We start from the raw sequence: 23,625 nt of genomic DNA on the forward strand, positions 1-23,625 counted from the left end.
GGCCTTACCCTCTACATTCTCTGTTCCCGGGCTTGTATTCTCCCCTAGCTCCTTTGGTGTTCATAGGATTATATGTCTTTTGCGACAGATTCATAGCTTAATATAGATACTCTCTAAGGTGGTTTTGTAGTCTTTGGGGGGGGGGTGTTGAGAGGCAAACAGACACCAGTTTTGGTAAAGGTAGGCGAGCACAGTACTGATTTTATAGGTCACATTATAAGTAGGATTATAATTTTGTGGAGCGAATAATTCTTTAAGTCTACATTTCAGAGACACTATTCTAAGAAAGCAAGTTCATGATAATTCAGATGAAAATTGGAATGGAGGTGGGGGAATACCATACAAACTTGATTTCATGTGCCCTAGACCTGCGCCGTCCACTCTTATTCACACAGACTTAGAGAATTTAGTGGAATATTATATTCAGTGTGTGTGTGTGTATGTCTATACATATATAGACGTACACACATACACACACACACACACACACACGTTTTGCTATTATTTCCCTCTTGTTTGTAACTCCTTAAAAATTAAATAAGTGGACAGTCTGATCACTTTTTCCGGACAGCCCTCCAACGTTTAATGGGCTGAATCGTACAGCATGTCCCAACCCTGGCACCGAGGACTCACCTGTCGGAGCACTTTGCTGGCCGCTCCCACCGCAACAAGACAGAAGCCCCAGCCCAATGCTCAACCTCAGTGAGGAAGCACAAGGCCCAGCTCGGGCCCCACTCGCCCGGGGACGGCTTGTCTTCTACCCGCCAAAGCAGGACGAACTCACAGCAGCGGCTAAGTTAGCCCTATGTCCTGCTCTGTTTGAGCTGCTCTAACAGATACCCCAGCCTAGATGGCTTATAAACAGCAGAAGTTTATTCCTCACAGTCCTGGCGGCTGGGAGGTCCTAGGTCAAGGTGCTGACAGAGTCGGTGTCTAGGGAGGAACTTCTTCCTGGTTCAGAGGTGGCCGTCGTCTCCTTGTGTCCCCACGCGGTGGAAGGACCAGGGAGCTCCGTGGGACCTCTTGTCTCAGGGCGCCAATCCCACTCACGAGGGCTCTACCCTCATGACCCACTCACCTCCCAAATATCAGCACATTGGAGGTAGGATTTCAACCTAGGAATCTGGGGGACACGGTTAGTCTATAGCACCTTGTCACTCCCCAGTGTTGCCAAGCTCCATTTGTCTAAACACCTTTGTTCCCAGGCTCCATTCTTATTTTCTTGTCCCTGCCACCGCCCTGACTCCCTTGCATGCTTCCAGTCCAGTCAGTTCCCAGCTGAGAGAAGTCATTAGCTGCCTTCCAAGCAGCTTTCTTTCCTAAGAATCCATTGTTCTAGTTGCTCTACCACATGAGGGAGAGAGCATCATTCCTCTGTGTTTTGAAATGCAAAGTGCATAGCTTCGGAATCCCTTTCAACTCGCTCTGAAAACGGGGCAGAGACCATTCCGCCTCCACGGCCTCCTTGGTCCCTCGGTGCTGTGACTGTCCCAGGTGAACGCCTTTCCCCACTTTATAACCTGGCTTCTTCGAGAAGCCAACCGTCCTGTTCTCTGAGGTGCCTGACACCACAATCAGCCCGAAGAGACAGCCGTTCCGCAAGGGGATTCTTCGTAGCCCCAGCCCAGGATCTCCGAGACCGCCTTTTTGTGTGTTTCTAGCTACAATGTCAGTGAGACCGCGGGGTCTGTCAGCGTCACAGTGCAGAGGAGTGGGAACCTGAACCAGTACGCCATCGTCCTGTGTCGTACGGAGCAAGGCACCGCCAGCTCCAGCTCCAGGGTCGGCTCCCGCCGTGGACAGCAGGACTACGTGGAGTACGCCGGCCAGGTAGGTGGGCAAGGGGGCCTCTGACTGCTGGTCGCCAGCAGGCGCCAGCCACGGCTGCCCTGTGCCGGTTGCAAGGGTGGCACCCTCCCCTCATTTTTATCCCACCCCCCTTTCCTTTGGCGCCCTTCCTCAAGTGACTTTCCTGCCTTCCCTTCCCGCAGGACATAGGTCTTCCCAGTCCGTCTACTCCTCGGGGAAGTTTTAACTGCGGAAGTTGGGTTGTCTAGCTTCTCAGTCTTTACATGTTGCTTCGTGACCAAAAACGGTCTCCGAGGCATGGTGTTCTCCACGGGGCCTTTAGGATCCAAGGCCTTTCTCTCCCCTCGTCTTCTCTAACTGAAGGAAGGGAAGAGAGAGGGCGGGGATGGTCGGGAGGTGCTTGGGATAGGCTGGGTGGGAGATGATGGGCACCTGATGTCAGTTACGAAGCGAAGCTGGAGGCGAGTGGTGGATTGAGCAGATGAGTGAGAACTGATAGGACTTCACAGCAGATTAGAGAGTGGGCAGAAGCGAGACAGACGGTGCTGCCCCTTGCGGGGAGGGGGACACCATCCCAGGAGCAGGTTTGGAGAGGGGCTGGTCTGGACTGTGCTTGGGACAGGCCAACCATGAGGTGCCTGAGATGTGAGGGGACGGCTGTGTTGAGGTCCCCGTGAGAACCGCTGAGGTGGAGTTGCCCGGACAGGTCTGCACCAGAGCGGTGGGAACCAGCACGGGGATGGGGACGAAGCAGACAGAGAGAAGAGAGTGAACACAAGAGAAAGGAAGAGGACTTACGCAGTAAACTCCTCTATGGCAGGATACCCCATGTTTGTCATCTTTGGCACATGGGACAATGCCGGCACTTACTAGGTATTTCTTCAATGTTTTTGCAAAGTAATTTCACTATTCTTATGACAGCATAAATCTCTGTAAAGGGGAGCAGGCTCTCTCTTTGAGGCATTTTAGCTCATCTGAGTTCAGATTTAAATGAGGAATTAGAAAAGAACATATAAGCCCAGGAGTCTTTTAGCAATGTAATGAGGAAGAGCTCGTACTGGTGTTTGTTCAGGAAAGACAAAAGGCAGTGGTTTCTGTAACTACATAGAGATCTAGGGGTGTTTCATTTAGTTGGGAGTGTTTTCAAGTGGGGAGCTTAGTAAAACTTAATTTGATTAGTTGATTAGATATGGAATAGTAATTTTCTGCTGATGAAAATTATGTATTTTTTAGATTTGTGTGTCCCTAGAGGTTTATGACTATTTTACACATTTTAGCTCTCTCAGTTTATACAAAGTGTGGTCCAGGCCTGTTTCCTATCCTTTTAGTTTTGGGTAAATCCATAACCCTGGTTCCTTTTCAAGGTTTTGTCTTTATCTTGCACAGTAAAACCAGAATAAATCCCTGCAAGATCACAATTGTGTGACTACAAAATAAGTTCTCTGTTTTGTAACGAGCTAAATTCATTTACATTATAGATCTAGCCCATCTTAATGGCAAGGGATTTAGTTAAATATAAAGTTAAAATTCAGTCTGGCTTGTTCATAATGTAACTTTCTGTGGCTTCGAACGCCATCATTCAGTACACTGGGATTCTGTGTCCGTTTTGGTTGTGTAAGCAGCGTGTGGATGGTGATAAGGGTAACATTTCACCTTTGTTCAGTGCTTTAAAATATACTTCTCACGTTATACATTGTGTCTTATAGTCCTCCCAGTAAATATATGACAGTAAGTATGTGAAATTGTTATTTAGCTGATGAGGAATCTGACATTTGTAGAGATTCATAAACTAACCCAGCTTAAGGCCAGAATTTCACCCTCCAAGTTCAAAGATCTTTCCAGGTAAACTTGCCACAAATAGAAGGGGACCTGAGCAATCAAATGACTCTTGCTATCCCAAATGAATTAACAAAACAAGATATAAATAGCAACTAACATGCTCTTCTACAGTCACCAAACAGTGGGAGATGCCGTCGTCCCCCAGTCCCTACGCGGTAAATCAGCTCCAAGGTGTAGATGGGTAGGAAGAGGTGGCCATGGGTTCCAGGTGATACAGCAGGAGGCTGCGGTGGAAGAACCAGCTATTTTGTTCAGTGTTCTGCCATTAGCCTTGGGTCCTCTGTCTTCCGACGATGCTGTCAGGGGCGAGCAGGGGAATCTGAGGCACGGTAGTACTCCTTGTTATTTGCTTTGTGACAGGTGCAGTTTGATGAGCGAGAGGACACCAAGTCCTGCACCATTGTCATCAATGATGATGACGTGTTTGAGAACGTGGAGAGTTTCACCGTGGAGCTCAGCATGCCAGCATATGCCCTATTAGGGGAGTTCACCCAGGCGAAGGTCATTATCAATGACACTGAGGACGAGCCCACATTAGAGTTTGATAAGAAGACCTACCGGGTCAACGAGAGCGCTGGTTTTCTCTTTGCACCTATTGAAAGAAAAGGTCTGTTGGTGCCAAAGGTGACGAGGAGCTCTAACAGTAGCTAGCATTTTTCGAGTTCATTCTATGTGCCAAGTGCTCATGTATCATATTAACTTCTGTGTGTAAGGGCTTTACATGTATTAGCTTATTTAAATTCCCAGAACAACCCTACTAACGATCCTACCTCTAGTGAGTGCTATCAGAAGGCTTCTCTTCTTAGTTCAAGTTGTTAGCGCTCCCATTTATTCTTTAATGGGACTAGAAGACTGGTTATATTTGGCCTTGCAAATTATTCATGAGTTTAGGATTCTTAATCAATCACCCAATCTATCAAATATTTAGTAGCCTTGGTCAAGGAGGGAAGTTTGTAAGAACTGGCTTCTCATCTTAGCTTTGGAAGACAGAAATATATTTAAAGATTTTCCTACGTGAGTGTCATGTACAGAGCTCAGATGAGAAATAAGCCATGTGTGAGGAATAAAGGGCAATGCTTGAGGGATTGAGAACAAAACAAAGATAATGTGCTTTTGTGATTGTGCAATACTGAAACTTTAAAACTCATGGATATTAAATCCCCATTCAAAGCCCGAACATGACTATAAGTGATGATGTCAGGTTTTCTATGGAATCTGCTGACTGGGTATTTGCGTAACAAATACCGTAGATAGCACAAACCCTTGCTGATGCCCCTTGGAAAACAAGCAAGCCCCATTGATTGCTCTGGGCCAGCAAGCCAGGACCAGAACAGGCTATCTTCCAGGGACACGGCAGCACTAATAAGTAAAGTCATTTGTACAGAGAGGCAGGTTTTATTTTGTTTTGTTTTTCTTTTTTTGAACAAGCTGATTTCTCCCTGGGAATTAAAGTGCAGAAGTTTATTCAGAAAGGCGGTGAACTGTGCTCAGAGCACTACCTTCGGGACACAATTACTTTGCTACTTAAAGTACCAAATATGTCTCTTATCTTTCTCCCCACTGTGGTCTTAGATGGTGAGCAATGAGTCTTGTGAATTAACAGAGCCCAAAATTCACAGAATAGGAAATCCATTTTAAATTGTTTGGTGAAGTGTCTGGGGTGTGTTAAATCCTCATGGGGTTTATCCCACAGGCTTAAGGAGCTGCAGTGCAGGAAGGGTTCATGTCAGCGTCGGAACAGAAGCAGTGATAGAATGTGTCAGAGGGAAGCAAGCTTACCAAATTATCAGAGATTTCAAAATTTGTGATGCACTCACTCAAATGCTCTCGTTTTCGCACCATCTGTATTTCAGGGGACTCAAGCAGCATCGTTTCTGCAGTTTGCTACACAGTCCCGAAGTCAGCTATGGGAAGTAGCCTCTTTGCTCTAGAGTCGGGCTCTGATTTTAAATCTAGAGGGATGTCTCCTGACAGCCGTGTGATATTCGGGCCTGGTGTCACCATGTCCACCTGTGATGTCATGCTCATTGATGACAGTGAGTATGAAGAAGAAGAGGAGTTCGAGATCGTCCTGGCAGATGCTTCCAAGAATGCTCGCATTGGACGGGTGGCATCGGCCAAGGTGCTCATCAGTGGTCCCAACGACGCCTCCACCGTGTCCCTGGGCAACACGGCTTTCACTGTCAGCGAGGATGCAGGTAATAGAGAGCATCTCTGGGACTCCATCACCCATGTCCTGACCCCGTTCTTGGACAATTTCCTTGTAGTTTTCAGAATGTTCTTAAGACATTTGAGAATGACATTCCTCAGTGACACTGTTGTCAGCCCGAGACCTATGGTAATAGGCGTTAAGACCAAGAATGGAAGGTAGTACAGAGTAGGGAATTCCATTCACTTTCCTTGCCCTGGCTCCTGATGGCAGGGAGGGATCTGGCTCAGAGATTCATTGCTGGATCTCTGTGGTCTGGAAGGAGGGCATGATGCTAAGCCTGTTTTGGCCTCTGAAATCAGAAGTTGTGATCTGTTGAGGACGGAGGTAAGGTATTTAGCATGCTGCCAGCTGCCAGAGCAAATAAATTCCGAAGTTTCAGTGTCCTGACCAATGAAACTTTTGCATTCGTGAAACACCCCAAAGCAGTCTGTGGGCAGATTTCTTCCACCCAGGCTCATTCCCTCTTTTGGCTCCACGAAGGTCTCAAAGTCGTCTGCACACCGCTAGCAGATGTGCTCCCAGAAGGAGCCACAGCTGTGCTGAGCACCCACGGACCTGAGCCACCTGGCCAAGGCCATTCACCTGTCTGAAGGTGAATGAGGGAGCGTGGGAACACATATTTCCAGGCACTTACAGAACGCCAGGCACCGGGCCATTGGCTTTCCATGCATTCTCATTTATGTTCTGTAGAAAAGAGAACGTTACACAGAAGAGCAAATGGAGGCTCAGAAAGTTGAAGTAAAGCACCAAAGATCAGTGCTAACATGGCAGAGCTGGGATTAGAAACCTGACCTCTCCTATACCGTTTCCTCTCCTCTACACTGAGTGCTCAGCCATGACTACTGTCAGCTCACAACTTATTGACTAAAAAAGTATGATCGATGGGATTTTCATGTAGCTTTTCTCTGACCTTGCTTGTGAACATCGCTAAAAATCTACATGTATATCATTAGGACACGACAAAGTGTGACGTTACAGTGGGCCAGAAGATGAGCTTCGTTCCTGAGATGAGCGATAGCACATACGGTTTAAGGAACGACATGTGCAGCACTCAAATAAAATGGGGAAATCAACCCAGTTAGGAACATTTAATTAGAAACATTCAGCTTCAGGCCCCATAGAGTCCCCTAGCTGGTTCTTTCTTAATTGACTATTTTCTAGCTCATCCCTGAGGCCCTAGTCTCTAAGTTTCTTCTCCCAAAATAGGCTTGAGATGTTTTTCGATGGGCCCTCTCCAGTTTGTTTTTCTCCTGTGAACAGTGTCTTTCCTGAAACCACAAAACCACTCTCCCCTAAGGGCTGTCTCTCCAGTACCACCTCCGTGAGGCCCTCCTCCAGGTCTGCTCTTGGTCTTAGTGTCCGTAAGACGGGGTGGCAATACCTCCCGGCCTTCCTCAGAGGGAAAACAGGAGCGCCACTGAAGTTGGCTTAGACAGGCTCCCAGCATAAAGCTCTACCGCTGTGAGGGAGAACACTGTTCTGAAAACCCACTGGCTTCTGGCCCCACGGTGACCATTGACATCTCTATGGATCTCCATTTAGGTACAGTGAAGATTCCAGTTATCCGTCATGGGACTGATCTTTCTACGTTCACTTCTGTCTGGTGTGCAACACGGCCCTCAGACCCAGCGTCCGCCACTCCGGGAGTTGACTATGTCCCCAGCTCTAGGAAGGTGGAATTTGGGCCGGGTGTCACTGAGCAGGTGAGCACAGAGCAGCCAAAGGCCAGACGGGCCTGTTAATGTTGTCTCTGTTCTGCTCCCCAAACTCCATGAAGGAGTCCAAACCATCCTTGCCTTACTACTGTGCGAACAAGAGAATAAAGCCAGAGAGGTCTTCTACAGACTCTCCAGGTGACATTGTCAGCATCTAATATCCATCACCACAGATTGAGGATAGGAACTACACTCTGTTGATGTAAACATCTAGAGACAAAACACTTAAGGGTTTGTAATAAAGAGACTATTATTTTATGGATTAGAAAGACTTACTGTAAGACCACCAGAGGAGGCAAGTTATCATCTCTGTCCTGCTCTCCCGAAGGCAAGTAGGTGCTGTGTGTTGGACATTCTGTAAGGTTTACTTTGATTTTTCTTCTTTTTATATTTATATTTATATTATTTTTTAAATCGAGATGTAATTGACGTGTATTAATTTCAGGTATATAACATAATGATGCAGTATATTGCAGAATGATCACCACACTAGGTCTAATTAACGTCTTGGTTTTTCTTCTTCTAGTATTGCACCTTGAGTATCTTAGATGACACTCAGTATCCAGTAATTGAAGGGCTGGAGACATTTGTGGTTTTTCTCAGCTCAGCACAAGGGGCCGAACTGACCAAACCCTTCCAGGCTGTCATTGCAATTAATGACACATTCCAGGATGGTAAGATATTGGAGATGCCAGCTCATGGCTCCGACTATATTTCTGTTTCTTCCTTGCCTTCCAAGTATGTGACATTGGAACTCATTCACATTTTCATTCAAGAAATGTGTGTGTATGTGTGTGTGTGTATGTGTACATGTATGTGTGCATGTGCACACGTGTTATGTACTTACTGTCAGATAGAAATATGGGGGAGAAATGAGCATTCATGTTTCTGGTGCTGTGCTGGGCGCAAAAAGATATATAAGCTTTGGGCCCTGTCCTTAAGAAGTTCACTGTTTAGTGGAGGAGATCAGACCCTTAAGCAGAAAAATTAGAACATATTATGATAAATGACCTAATAGTGCTATAAATCCAGTGCGAGGGGAGCAGAAGGGATTGAACAGCAGCTGTGTGTGGGAGAATCACGGATTTCACAAAGGACGTGATATTTAAACAGGTTTTAGGGTGTGATAGGAGTTCATCTAATAGATAGTAAAATACAGTTTTGTCAGATGGAGAGATATATATGAAGTGTAGAATTTTGAGAGATGCATCTCTGGAAAAGAGTGAGATGCTTACCTTTGCTTCAAGCCTGGCAGGAGGTGAATAGAAGCAAATAGGTTGGGACTCCCACCTGCCTCCGCATTTCATTTCCAGTTCTAAAAGGTCTCACGTTGCAGCCTAAGGGACATGTAAGCAGAGAAGAGCAGCGGATGCTTCTAAGCCGAGCAGTGGTGTGATCTTTGTTGGAGGAAACTGACACTGGCAGTCTTGTGGGTGGTGTACAGGAGAGGATAGACAGCAAGTATATGAAAAAAATACCAGTCGCCACTGAAGATGTAACAGGAAGATGGCCAGAAAAGGATAGAGGCTTCTTGGGAAGAGTTGATGAAATCTAGAATTGTCAGATTCTAGAGTTGGGTAAGAAGATCAGGTCAAACCTCCTTCCCCATAGCAGGAGGACTCTCATTAACATCCCCACTGGTCGATGACAGAGCCCATAATTAAATTCTTTCAGTGGCTGAAAAGTCACCATAAAAGGAACAGGCAGAGGGCGCTGGGTGGCTCAGTGGGTTGAGGTCTCTGCCTTCGGCTCAGGTCATGATCTCAGGGTCCTGGGATCGAGCCCCGTATCGGGCTCTCTGCTCGGCGGGGAGCCTGCTTCTCCCTCTCTCTTCTCTGCCTGCCTCTCTCTCTGCCTACTTGTGATCTCTGCCTGTCAAATAAATAAATAAAATCTTTAAAAATAAAAAGAACAGACAGCCCAGCAGGGTGATCCTTAATGCTTTCATTTATTTTTAAATAATTTGTCTATTTATACAGTCTTTAAAATGACCCAAAAAAGGTATGCTATGAAAATTAAGTCTCCCTTCTATCCCTATGTCCCAACCCTCTGGTTGTTCTCCTAGAGACAACCATTTTCACCAGTTTGTTGTTATTGTGTGGCTCCTTCAAGAGAAATGTGTATATCATGCCCTTGAAAAGAGAGAATACACATCTATGCATATGCATATGTAATACATTTATAATGCAAATGTCCAAAATGATAGTTTAGACCTAGGCTTATTGAGATCTAACTTCCAAAAGTTAAAATTCACCCTCTTTAGTGGACAGTTCTATGGGTTTTGACAGATGCCTACAGTGGCGTGCCCACTACCACAATCAAAATGTGGACCGGTTTCAGTACCCTGCACAGTCCTCCCACACTCCTCTGCCGTTGACCTCTTCCCCCTCTCCAGCCCTGGCAACCGCTGCTGGGTTTTTGCACATAGATTTGCCATTTCAAGAAACTCCTATCATCGGAATCCTGTAATACAGCAACTTGTGTCCGGCTTCTTTCATTAGAAGATTGCACTTGAGAACCGTCCGTTTTGTTACATATACGAGAAGTTCGTTTCCTTCATCATGGAACAGTTTCCCATTACATAGACGCCCTACAGTTTGTTCATCCATTCACCTGGGGAATGACATTTCAGTTGTTTCCAGATTTTGACTGTTAGGAGTAGAGTGATCGTAAATGTTAGGGTCCGTGATCAAAGGAATGAGACTGACACAAAGCGAAAGTCAAGCAAAGCTTTATTTGGCGCCAAGCATTGAAAATCAAACCGACCAGTCGGGGCCATCTCTTACAAAGAAGCGACGAGGACCAGGACACCGACCGCGATGACTCCCCTTACCCGGTGACTCCCCTTACCCGGCGAGGCCGCTCCCTGGCGATGCTCATGACGCTCCCTACATCCACGACACTCCCGACAACTACCCCAACATTCCTGATGACCCCGACGCTATCACTACTACTTCCCTGCCTCACAGACTAACCTTTATAGAGGTGGTTGAGCCCGGCCCATACACAGGTGGCCAATGAAATTGCAATACACGGGGAAAACTGCACAGTCATGCTAGGTCGGCAGTACAGGTGACCAATTGAATTTCAATTTACCATAGTAAATATATGTGCACCCCACTGATTGGATGTCTCCATCCGGCCTGGCCCGCCCCTATATCTGGGTTTTGCAAGCAAGTTCCTCCGGGAGGGGCAGAGTCAACCCAAGCTCACAATAAAATGGCTCCCTCTGGCCAACCAGGCCCCTACAATAAATATTTGCGTATAGGTTTTTGTACGAATATAGGTTTTTCTTTCTCTGGGGTAAATACTTAGGAGTGGGGTGGCTGGATTGTATGATGAGTATTTGTTTCACATTACAAGAAATTGCCAGCCTGTCGTCCAAAGTGGTCGTTGCTACTCTGCGTGACCACCAGCAGTGTAGGAGAATTCTAGCTGCCCCTCCTCCGCACCAACATTTGGTGTTTTCAGCTTTCTCTGGGCTTCTGTTGTTGTTATCCTAGTAGACGTACAGTGATGTCTTGTGGTGGGAAAGTCATTTCTCTAGTGACTAGTGACATTGAGATCTTTTCAGGTGCTTACTTGCCATCTATGTATCTTCTCTGGTGAAGTATTATTCAAATATTTCCCCCATTTTTGATTGAGTTGTTTTTCCCCTCTATTACTGCATTGTCATAAAATCTGGACAAATATTTGTGTTTGGCAAATATTTTCTCCTAACCCGTGGCTTGTTTGTTGTTCTTTTAATAATGTCTTTCAAAGGGCGGTAGTTTTTCATTTTGAAATAGTGCCGTATATCAATAATTCTATTATGGATTGTACTTTTAATGTTGTCTCTAGGAAACCTTTTCCTGACCCAGGCTTATATAGACTTTTTTTCCTGTGTTTCCTTCTGGACGTTTTAGTTTTAACTTTTACATTTAGGTTTGTGATTCATAAAATGGTAACTTTTTAACTGTGAACAACATTATAACAATTAAACTATTTTGTATCATATGTTACTTCAGAGTTTACAGAGTGATATCCTAGACATTATCTCACTTGCAATCTCATGGTTTCATACTTGTTTCTATTCCGTAGAAAAGGAGACTAGAATCAGGGGAGTAAACACCCGAAGTCATACAGAGAGGGACCAGCATGCGTTCTAAGGCTTGGGCTTGTCCATACTCTTTGTGTGGTATCTACCGCGGGACCTGGCACATAGTAGATTTCATTACATGTTTATTTCTTTTCTTCCTGACACATTGGTAATTTTTCACACTTGCCAGTGGGACTCCAGTCACGCACACAAAATGCATCGCCCCAGATTAACAGGAAATATTCCACTGGGATTTCTCTCTACCTTTTATTGATGAACACTAGTGTTGCAAACTTAGAAAATGAATACATTAAACTATTTCTCATCTTTCAGTAAGGCTACAACAAACTATATTCAGTCAAGAATTTATCCCAGAGAAAGAAATCCCCAAACCTGCTTCAGGAGCCCGTCGTAGTGTTTCAGTGGTTGTGTTTCTTGGTTATCTTCTTTTTAGTCATCACTAACTCTTGTTGAGTTCGTCCGTGTGCACACTGTGAGGTGGAAAGATCTTACCTTCTCTCGAATCTTCACAAGCTCTTCAACTAGTGAAATGGTCTGAATAATTTGTCTAAGGTCACACGGAGAGGAGGCGATGGGACCAGACTTAAAGCCTAGGTCTGTTCTGTCCGCATTTAGTCTTCTAGTTTTATACCCTTCACCTTGCACTTGCAGATGCTTGATGTCCCTCAGCATCCTTATAAAGTCAACCTTTAGCCTTCCAAAGTGACCTTAGGCCTTCATCTTTTTCCACAGGGTGACCGCAGGCCCTTAAATCATCCAAGTAACTCATCTCAGAACCTTTTCCTATTTGCATTTTCCTCTTCTGCTCTGGTACCTGGAGTTAGACTTTGGCGTGGACCTGAGGAATGCTGAGCGAGTCAGGAAGGGCCTCGTAGCCACGATCTCATCACACCCCTGTGTGTTCACTGCGTCCTACCTGTTGTAACTCGAGAGAACCAGAGGCAGGATCTCTCCTACATCTCCAGCCTAACCATTGCCCATAGAGAGGCCCTCGAATCTCAGGGTGTAACATTTGCACTTAACTTTGCCAGTTACTGAGAAGGTTAGTGGATAACAGCATGTTGTGAACATTTTCCGTGCCTAAGACTGGCGCTGTGCAGGAAAGCAGAGTCCCACAATCTATTTCAGGACACAGGACTGACACAAGTCAGGAGATAAGTGCAATCTGGGCTGTGTGTGACGAGGGCGCCGAGAGTGCTGACAGTGAGTGTGCTCTCTAGCGCAAGCCTGTGCACGCCCACAACAATCCCCACTTCATGGGCATGCCCCCCATCAGTGTGGAAGGAGAGGAGCTCCACAGTCAGGCAGAACTGAGAGCTGTGCTCCTACTTTCGGAGGGGATTATAGTTGGGGTATTGAGAGGACAACATGAAATGACATGGGTCAAGTCCTTCGCACATGGCCCGACTTGGGCTGGACCTTTCCTTTGTATGCCGTAAGCCCCCGTGCACAAATCTGTTACTGAATATTGTCCTTCCACTGTGTCTTGCCTCATTCTCCCCCGAGACTAGGGGCCCCGTGAGGCAGCGGCCGTTCCCAGCACTTCAGGCATCATGAGACGTGTTCACCCACTTCCCTTACTTCTCACTCGTCCTTTTTTTCCAAATAGGGAAAGGAGTGAGGTTTACTATCTCGTTAAACCGGAGGGGGGGGGGGCAGTCTTTTACAGCTCAAGAAGAATTTGGGGTTGATCAATACAGGACAAAACCCAAACATGACCACTTTCACTTTTAACTCTCATCTGACTTGATGCCTGTCGGGCCAGCAAGAAAAATCAACCCAAAGCTTTAAATAAGCATTTCATGAGCAGAAAGCTTCCTTGCCTGTTGTTTTTACTGCCAGCAAGTTCCCTTCTTGTCCTTCTGTGCTAGGTCATGTCGTTGCCACCTTTTAACAGTACAGACCGTTTTACTGGGTGACAGAGCCCTAAGGGATAAATGTTCGGGGCCTGATGCCAAAGTGAATTATCCCTTAGGTGTGGTGTTCTTTTAAGAAGGATCTGCTGGGTTTTTCTTTGGTAATACGTGATCACGGTTTGGTTCAGCTTAGATAATGAGTTTGCTCTGTTTTTGCTCATACCCGCAGTTCTGGGCAGTGGGCAGATGGGAGGCAAACAGAACTTTTAACATCGTGACTGGAGGACTGCTAGGCTTTGGTTCCTTCCTTTCAGGTTTGGCAGGGAATGCACAGGACGGCAGGGAAGTGGGATTTGGCAGCTCCAGGGTCCGTTTCTGCCACAGGAGACTGTGACGTGTGACTGGACGGGCTCTCTCTTCGTAGTGCTCATTAAGAAATAAATAACCAAAAAAAAAAAGGAAAAGAAATAAATAACCAGCAGGTGCTCAGGTGGCACAGTCTGCTGAACGTCCGCCTCTTGGTTTTGGCTCAGGCCCTGATCTCGGGGTCGTGGAATCGAGCCCCACATCAGGATCTGTGTTCAGCAGGGTGTCCGTCTGAGGCTCTCTCTGCCTCTCCCCCAACCCACTGCCTGCGCATGCGCGATCTCTCTCTCTCTCATAAATAAATAAATAAATAAATAAATATACCTATCTTCCACATACATATATATGTATATATGAAAGAATGAACCAGCAATTCACAAGATGTTAGTCTCAGAAGAGGACATGTCTTAATGTAGAGCATCACGGTAGGCACTGTAGGAAATAAGGAGAAAAAAGTGGTTCTTCATATTGAGAATACTGGAGTTGGGGACATTACAAACCATACTATGATTCCTACCAAATACGAGTCCTTGTGATGTACCAGATACTGTGTTGAGCACCGTGTGGACATTATTTCATTAAATTCACTCCTTCCAACCCCTCTAGGAGTTGGATAGTAATATTTCCAATTTATAAATAAAAAACCCCAGGACTCAGAAAATCTAAGTAACTTGCCCTATATTGTACAGCTAGTAAGTAGCAGGACTGGGATGGAAATGCAGGCCTGCCAAGTGCAAAGCCCATGTTTTTAACCACAGGTTGGCTATGGTCCTTTCCTAAAGTCAAATGAGACCAATGTGAACGATAAAAGAAAAAATGATTTTTATCCCACTGACCAAATTTAGCATGTGGATGTCTTTTGTTTGGCCCCGTAGTTTGGTCTCTGTGGAGTTTCTTTTTAGTATTTTAACTCATTGCTTTTTAAAATTTTAGTGGATATGACATAAAAATCCAGATTTCTGGCTTCATTTGAAAACAGGATAACCTGCCAAACAACGACTGGAGCTGAAGGGAGACCCTCTCTAAGAAAGCCTGTGCTTTCCTTCTTCCCAGTACCCCCACATTTCCCTGTCATCTCCCTGGCCCCTGGACCAGTGTGAGCGCCCGTTTATCGTCAGGCTTACACTCTCTTTTCCTTTTTGTAGCCTTAGAAGGAAAGCGAATTTGTGTGTGTGTGTGTGTGTGTGTGTGTGTGTGTGTGTGTGTGTGTATTCAAGTCTCAACCAAAATTTTCCTTATACCTGGCCCATTTCTTTGCTTGCGTTACTTATCTGTGTTTGAGACGGGAACCTCACCCTGACGCTGGGAGAAACGGGTGCAAAATGGAGTTATTGTTTCATTAGAAGCACGCTCAACAATGGAAGCAGATCCCTGGTCTTGAGAGCAACCAGGCCTTGAAATCTGCTTGCCGTGTCTGACCCGCCAGCCTGGGAGGACGGCCCTTAGTAGACCCGTCCTGCCAAGTGGCTAGTGAGGGCTGCGGCCGCCACACCTCTGTCTCTCGCTAACAACGCCTCATCTTTCCTTCGGCTCCCTCAGTGCCCAGCATGCAGTTTGCCAAGGATCTGCTCCTAGTGAAGGAGAAGGAGGGTGTCCTGCACGTGCCCATCATTCGGAGCGGAGACCTGAGCTATGAGTCATCGGTGAGGTGCTACACCCAGGGCCATTCAGCTCAGGTCATGGAGGACTTTGAGGAGAGAAGAAATGCGGACTCTTCACGGATTACGTTTCTGAAGGGGGAGAAAGTAAGTGGATTCGTGATGGCTGAAAGATCAGATTCTGTTTTTCCTTGATGCCTTTACTTACCCATAATGAAGTCATTAAGACAAATTCTGAACATCCTAGGAATTCTTTTACTGGTTGATACTATTTGTAATACTATCATCTGTCCCGTGTGGCTGTCTTGGTCTCCTACGTACAACCAAACGCATATATCATTGGTTGAGCCAGGAATTTAGATGGCATGTAACATTTCTGGAAGTTAGCAGGATCAAATGAATGAGGCTTCTCTTAATTTGCAGCTACATTAGAGATGACGCACTCCATCAGTGTTACCCAGAGGAGGCCGAGACAATCCTAGAACCTGGGCCCCTGTCCCAGGGCAGCATAGATTCTCATATAGAAGTCATAGGATAGGACCAAATAGGCAGACACTGAGCAGATTCAAGGCAAGAAAGTGCCCTCTTCTTAGCGGTTACAGAAAAGTGGGCATATGGGCACAACAACTCCAGAGAAATTCCAGTCAGTAAACATGGCCCCATTAGAACCAAAGCCTGCAACCTCAGTGTATGTCCGAAGTGTAGATATATTGAACGAGAATCATATTTCCGCATTTTTGGATTTCAGTTTGAGATCATTGAGTCACCTATACCTTCTTGATTTAAGACACACAGTCCCCTTAGTCATTTCAAGGCCCTTCTCTGACTTTGCTTTATTTTATGCCTGTTCTCCAGCCACACTTCTTCCCCAGTTTAGAACTCATCAATCTGTTGTGTTTATGTATATGTCTTAATTTGTATTTGTTCATTAAAAATGCTGGTTGTCTTGTATGCAGATTTTAATTTATAAATTAAACAATTTTCTTTTTTAAACTTTTACTCTGTTTACTCAGTAAGGTGTTTCAGTATCTGTCCCCATCATTTATGTGTACATCTAATCTGTTGCTGAGATAGTGCGTAATATTTCATGATGGGCACTTAGTACATTTTAACCATCCACTCTTAGCAGTAGACAGTGAGAAACCTCAGAGACAGCACCCAGTCATCTCCTAACATTCTGCCACCACAGAGAATGCTGGAGGGCACGTCCTCCTACATGTCTTCTTTTTTTTTTTTAATATCAATTTTGTACTATAAAGGGATTTCTTTCTTTTTTTTTATTTTATTTTAATAAACATATAATGTATTTTTATCCCCAGGGGTACAGGTCTGTGAATCGCCAGGTTTACACTTTTCACAGCACTCATAGCACATACCCTCCCCAATGTCCATTTCCCCACCACCCTCTCCCGTCCCCCCTCCCCCCCTCCTACATGTCCTCTTGCAGACCTGAGTGGGAACATCTTCGGATGTACACTTGGCAGCAAATGTGCTGGACCGAAGGCCAGGTATGGGCTTAATTTGAAAAAATAGTGTCAGAACACTTTCCAGAAAGTTGCTAGCAGTGGCCTGAAGGTTGTTATAATCCTAAATCCTCTCCAATACAGTGCTCATCTTTTGAATTTTTGCTAATCTAATATGTATAAAGTTAAATCTCATTTTAATTTGCATTTCTCCAATTACTACCAGTGTATATGCTTGTTAGCTAACTGGGTTTCCTCTTAGGTAAATTAGTCATTTTTATCCCTTATTCCTTATTATTGTATTGCTATCTTTTTCTTTCTGATTTGCAGTCTTTCTTGTATATTCTAAATATTAATTCCTTGCCAGTTGTAGACATTTTAAATATTATAGACATATTTTTGCATTCTGTCACTTATCTATTACCTTTAATCATGGTGTTCTTAGTTGAACAGAGTTTTCAATTCTGGTAGAGTCAAAAATATCAGGTGTTTGCCCTATGATTAGTTCTTTTGAAGTTTAGCATTAGAAGTCCTTAGCCGGCCCAGGTCACACAGATTCTTCCTCTGTTCATCTCTACCACCAACAAAAAAAAAAAAAAAAGAAAGTGATAGCTGCCTTCTTTTAGGCTCTTGGTCTTTTATGCATTCATGACTCATAGAAAGCCTGTCTTAGCTATGTATTTTATGGGAATTTTACTGGTGGCAGGTTGAAACGTGTGTTTAAAAACATACACAAATGCAACAGATACAATCTACAGCTTTGAGTCTACATGTCTGTATTTGTCTTAAGTTCAAAAGAGGATTCTCTGCTTATCCAAGAGACAGTTTATAATTTAATAAAATTGCAAAGAAAATACAGTCTAACCATCCCTATGTTACCCACATGACAACCTACCATTCTTCACAAGCACACTTTGGAATCTTCATTTTCTCTGGTGTGCTAAGCACTCTGTCTTTGAAACTTGTCATTCACTAGAATGTCGTTTTTTTAAAAGATATCCTGAGGAGTCACTACTAAGTTCATGTTTTCTATCAGGAAAAAAAAAGGGACATTCTTCAGAGGCTTAAAACCTGGTTCGTGAGCTACCTATAAACATTCACAGGGATGCTCTCCTTCCATTTCGTGTGCCTTCGGAAGAATGAGAGTGGAACTTCTCTGCAGCCACAGATCCTTTGCAACACAGTCGCAGAGTGGATTTAACATGGTTCAACTAAACATAATCCCACTTCACATCTTGTGACTCTACCGTTGAGGTCACCGCGTCATCTAAAATGTTCTGGCCTTATTTTATGTTTTCTCAAGAATACAGTCCTTGGTAGAGAATAATCAGTGTGAGAAGCACCTGATTTCTCCCTGTCAAGCAGGGATTTAGGTTGTGTTCTCAGACTTGGAATTCGGCAGTGTTCTGATGAGACATCATTTGGCAGTGCATTTGAGAGTTCTGCATCACTAAGAGGTATCAGAGAAGCCTTTCTGAGTTCCTTCTAAAACCCATCAGTTTCCACCAAGGGAACAGACCCCTGTTCAGCCTTCTCCAGGAAGGCTAATGCATATGTTAACCCCCATCATCCGAAATGTACCTTTCCGAACGCACGCGTATGCCTTGGTCTGATCAGGGAAAGTACACGGGTTTCCTGCAGGGACATTGGACTGGGTTGTTTTATTAATCTTGTTTTTTACAAAAACCAATCATTCTGAGTGGTTTGGAATATTCTAATACGAGGTTCCGCACATAGGTATGTCCCTGTCAGGCATGAACTGTTAGATTTAAATATTCTGTTTTACAAACAAAATGGTTTGGGACCTTTCGAATTTGTGTTGGCTCTTTGAAGTCGCAAAGAAGAAAAATCATTTTCTAGGAAAAGCAAGAAAAGTACTGATTTTTCAGGGCAAATTTTAATCTATCTCATGCCATCGGCTCTAGATGAAGAACTGTACTGTCTCTATCCATGATGACTCCGTGTTTGAGCCTGAGGAACAATTCAGGGTCTACCTCGGCCATCCTCTTGGGAACCACTGGAGTGGAGCCCGAATCGGGAAGAATAACGTGGCCACCATCACCATATCCAATGATGAAGACGGTAACAGACGCTACTGCCTTTAGTTACTCCCTGGTTGATAGAACATGAACTGATGTGTTACTAATAATGTAATTATAGGTGTTTTTTAAAACAAAGTGCCATAAAAGTGCCTACTGATAACAGTCTCAGAGTATTTATATAAACTGTTGACAGCAAGTGATCACCCTCATGCAGTTCCAGTAAGGCGATAGCTGTTCCTAATCTCATGATGCCCCACCACTTGGCCAAGAGATAAGGAATGAGTATGGTTTCAAACTAGGACAGAGATGCTAAGGCAGACAGAGAATAAAACCTGTGTAAGTCACTACAGCTCAGAAGCCAGATTGGAAATACGATCAGAATCAGTTGAATCCAATGAACTAATTTAAACACGGCCACCTTCCCGGAAAAGTCTAATTTCTCAGTTTCCTTCTAATTGATTTGACCTATTAACCCCCCAAATCTTAAATTCTTTAGTCAGGTGTCAGCAAAGAATGCCCCAGGCACTAGGGAAGACAAAACCAAATCTGTTTCAACATGGGACAAAATTGTTTTATTCAGATCGATATTTTGATGAGTGAATAGACAATATTACAAATACTAATCGGTATTTTTATGTTACCGTAGACCAAGAACCACGCTAAGCATGTTATATTATTTCATTTAATCCTGACAGTAACCCTTGAGGGAGGCATTAGAGTCCCTGTATTACAGCTGAAGAAATTGAGCCTCAGCAAATTCATATAATTTATGCTCTCAGTTACACAGCTGTCAGCAGCGAAACTGTTTGTAACCCTTATTTTATCAGATTCTAGAGTCTACCTGAGAGTTAGTGACACTCTCAGAGTTTCTGACATAAAATCAGGGACTACCGTGGACATTGGGTAAAATAAGAAACACCAGCCTTGAAGCTGGATTCGTCCTTTTTCCGGGACTCCGGCTCGGATCCTGAAGTGAACCGCTCCCGGTCACCCGGAAACCTGACGGAGGCTCAGAGAGGTTGTAAGTGACTCTCCCAAGGAGCGTTCATCAAAAACTACCAAGTCTCCAAGGAAGCTGCTCTTCTATGATTAGGACGGACGGATTTTCTGAGAGGGAAAGAGGGAAATGAACAGAGACTCTAGAAACATCTGCAGACTATCAGAGTAGATTAGAAGTGGTATAAGATTTGTAATCGCTCTCAATTTTCCCATTTTTTGTCTCTATCCACAACTACCACCTCACCCTTCCCCATGAAAATATAGTGGAAAAGAAGGAACAATTTGAAATTTTTGTAAAAAGCAACGTATTCATCACTTCGTAGCAATGAGACTAGCACCTCAAACCAGTTTGGGCTAGGAAGTCTTGTGCTCTTCATGAAAACCACTCATTTTTAACTAAATAACCCATGCGTAGTTAGAAAATTTTAAGGAAAGGGAGGCATGAGGGCTCTGGGAAGAAGGACTCAGATCAGAGATGAGAGATAGACTTGGGAAGTTTAGGTAGTGTATAAATGAGATAAATTATAAAGCTTAGAAATTCATATCTCATAAATGAAAAAGAGTTGATTCATGCAGTCGGTCGATCAGTATTTATCAAGGGCTTACTCTGTCTCAGTCCCCTGACAAGTGTGTGAATCTAAAAACATTTTGTGAGCTGTCCCGCCCAGATGGGAACGTGGACATCGTGCATTTCAAAGTGCTTAAAAATATTGCCCCCACTATCGTTGTTGATAAGAAACCTGCGAGGATCACCTCCCGCAGAGTCGTCAACAAGTTCCTTCCGCAAAGCTTTGCTGAGGGGTCCAAACGGACTGATTTTTACGACCGGCGGCCGTGGTTCCTTCGGGTTGCTCACTAGTGGGGAAAGCTCGCTCCTGCCTCTGTAAGGTGTTTTCAGGGAGTGGAATCCTTGGTGCTTCTCTAACGTGCTCTTGCTTTTCTAACCCTGTTTCCTTAGCCCCTACCATTGAGTTTGAAGAGGCTGCATACCAAGTCCGGGAACCCTCGGGGCCAGATGCCATCGCCCTCCTGAACATCAAGGTGATCCGCCGAGGAGATCAGAACAGGACGTCCAAGATTCGCTGCAGCACACGGGACGGGTCTGCCCAGTCCGGGGTGGATTATTACCCAAAGAGCAGAGTCTTGAAGTTCAGTCCCGGTAATGGAACGCCAGTCCCAGTCTGTGGGTTTTACTCGATAGAAGGGCAAATATCTTGTATTCGAAGAAAGGCATGAGCAGAAAAGAGACAAACAGTAGTACTTACGAAGCATGAAGTACTCATTAGGCACACGTTTGCTTCTGCAGGAATCTTTAAAATCTTTAGTTGCTAAAAATGGCATTGAGACAGAACGAGAGTAGGTCCCTTGCTTCAGAACATGCTTCTGATTTGGGCTCATTTAAAAGGATGTTTTGGCTGTTGTGAGCCTATGACTTGGTTGAGTCATAGATGCATTTGATTTTAAAGAGCAAACATGACCACCATCATTCCCTAAAACCCGGGTACAAGGCAGTGCGCTGGGTCCTTCAGGGATGACTCAGATCCAGAAGGCACAATCTCTGTGCTCCTCTGGTTGAACATCTGCTAGGAGACGGGATACCCTGTTACGAGATTTCCAGAAAAGGTTTATTCTAGAGGGAACTATGGACATGAGTCAGGGAAGAGAGAGAGAAAGATGAGATTCAGGTCACAGGTAGCTGTTTAACTTTCTTATATGGTGGTTTGATGGAAGAAATGAGACAGAGAAGGACTTGAATTATATGCTAGATTTTCTCACAGAACTTTCTAGAGCAACGTAAGATGAACAGACCAATGTGGGTCCTGGCGCCGTTTATGATATAGCCAGAAGGAGGCAGCAGTGGTAGAAGGCCTCTCGAGAGGCGTCTTGGCAAATGGGGGGAGGAAGTGACTCCCTCAGAAATGAGGGGGGAGGGATCTCCGATGTCTCTCATTCCACGGCGTTTTAAAGGGCTTTTGGCTCCAACCCGTGTGCGTCTGCTTGGCGTTTGCCAGAAAGGTAGAAGCCCTTCCTCCGCCTCCACACCAGGACCGTTCTTCCATGTGTCTTTACTTTTTCTTTTTCTGCGTAAGGATCTAGAGAAAAGAGAGGTCTTGGAAACAGCCCAGCCCAGGTGTTTGTAGGAGAGGAAGAAGGGAAACTTAACTACCACCAGGGATATTTGCTCCCCCAGAGAATTGTTTTGACAGAAAGGGAAGGCAGTTCTCCAGGCTCTAACACACCTCCTTCCAGGCTGCCAAACCCGTCCGCTACTGTCTTGGTGGGGATGGCCTTGTAGGACGCCTTTGAGATCCTGGTTCTCAGGACAGCCCTGAGGGGTGTCTGTGTGTGCAAGCGCTCACGGCCACGCAGGGGCTCATGCCTAAGTGTAAGGGGAAAGAAAATTTAAGCAAAAAACCTCATAACCAGGGTGGAGTGTATTTTGGGTCATAGATTTTTATTACGACCGGCTCGTGTCAGGCAGGGCCCATTAATCCTCATACGGCGTTGGATAGGAAGTCTGTAAAACTGAGCCTCTAGTGGAGTTTGGTCTCTAAAATAGATTTCCCCCTGGAGACAGGACTCAAGTGAGTAGCAGCCACCATGTTTGTCGGAAACCTCTGAAAGGAAAGGGCATATTTTAATATGAATTTCAGCGGTGCCAGCCTGCGTTGTCTGAGGCGGGTCGGCTAATGAGAACCTCTGCTCTCTTTCTGTTCTGTCCTTGGTGAAGGTGTGGATCATATCTTTTTTAAAGTCGAGATCCTAGCCAATGAAGACCGGGAATGGCACGAATCTTTCTCCCTAGTCCTTGGCCCAGATGACCCAGTGGAAGCAGTTCTTGGCGATGTGACCACTGCCACGGTGACGATTCTAGACCAGGAGGCAGCGGGCAGTCTCATATTGCCAGCACCGCCCATCGTGAGTTGCTTGACCCGAAGGGGTCGCTGCTTTTATGTCCTAGTGACTAGTAGATGATAACGTGAGTGGAGGACACCTTCTGGGGCTGACTTCATTCTTCTAACACAGTGGTCCTCAACCGGCAGCCATCTTGTCCTTCCCTTCCCAAATCCCCTCCCTGGGCCACCACCTCCAGGGGACGTTTGCCAATGTCTAGTGACATTTCTGGTTGTCACGACTGTCACACTAGGTGCTATTAGCATCTAGTGGGTAGAAGGCAGGGGCCCAGCTAGACATCCTACAATGCACAGGACAGCCCCAACAACAAAGAATTATTTGGCACCAATGTCCGTGGTGCTGAGGATGAGAAACCCTGTTTGAACATTAGAGTAAGACCAAACCATGTTGACGCCTTAGTCTGATAAACATGGGAAGCATAATGCAATTGCTCTCATTTCTTTGGTGGGACCTAGAAGAAGGGGAAAAAAAAATAATGCTACCCCATAGTTCTTACCTACCATACATGCCAATACATAGAGTTAAGTATTTGCAGAAGCGCAGTACCCAGTTCCCCAGTTTGGGGATGTGTAGAACGAATGCCCTGACTTTACAATCAGGAGGAAAGTGCCTGGAGGTTGCCAAGCAAAATTTAAGACATCATAATGAAGCAGTCAGAATAAGTCCTCGAGCTTTCCCTGGCTAGTCTCATACAGTAGAAGGATCATCCCA

At 45.0% G+C, this 23,625-nt stretch overlaps 1 protein-coding gene across 1 annotated transcript in view; it reads left to right on the plus strand.

Annotated features, from left to right (window-relative positions):
• Positions 1 to 23,625, plus strand: part of FRAS1 (Fraser extracellular matrix complex subunit 1) — a gene marked incomplete at its 5' end in the record, with an annotated part of 403,879 nt that overhangs the window by 345,583 nt on the left and 34,671 nt on the right. Inside the window, 9 exons of the mRNA XM_080796111.1 lie at positions 1,662 to 1,830; positions 4,009 to 4,255; positions 5,502 to 5,846; positions 7,403 to 7,563; positions 8,102 to 8,249; positions 15,436 to 15,641; positions 18,883 to 19,039; positions 20,957 to 21,157; positions 22,730 to 22,917. Of these exons, the coding sequence (XP_080652237.1) occupies positions 1,662 to 1,830; positions 4,009 to 4,255; positions 5,502 to 5,846; positions 7,403 to 7,563; positions 8,102 to 8,249; positions 15,436 to 15,641; positions 18,883 to 19,039; positions 20,957 to 21,157; positions 22,730 to 22,917 (1,822 nt within the window). The remainder of the gene's footprint in view (positions 1 to 1,661; positions 1,831 to 4,008; positions 4,256 to 5,501; positions 5,847 to 7,402; positions 7,564 to 8,101; positions 8,250 to 15,435; positions 15,642 to 18,882; positions 19,040 to 20,956; positions 21,158 to 22,729; positions 22,918 to 23,625) is intronic.

The sequence above is a fragment of the Martes martes genome (assembly GCF_963455335.1).
Source record: "Martes martes genome assembly, chromosome: 2".
In the NCBI taxonomy this organism is placed as follows: Eukaryota; Metazoa; Chordata; class Mammalia; order Carnivora; family Mustelidae; genus Martes; species Martes martes.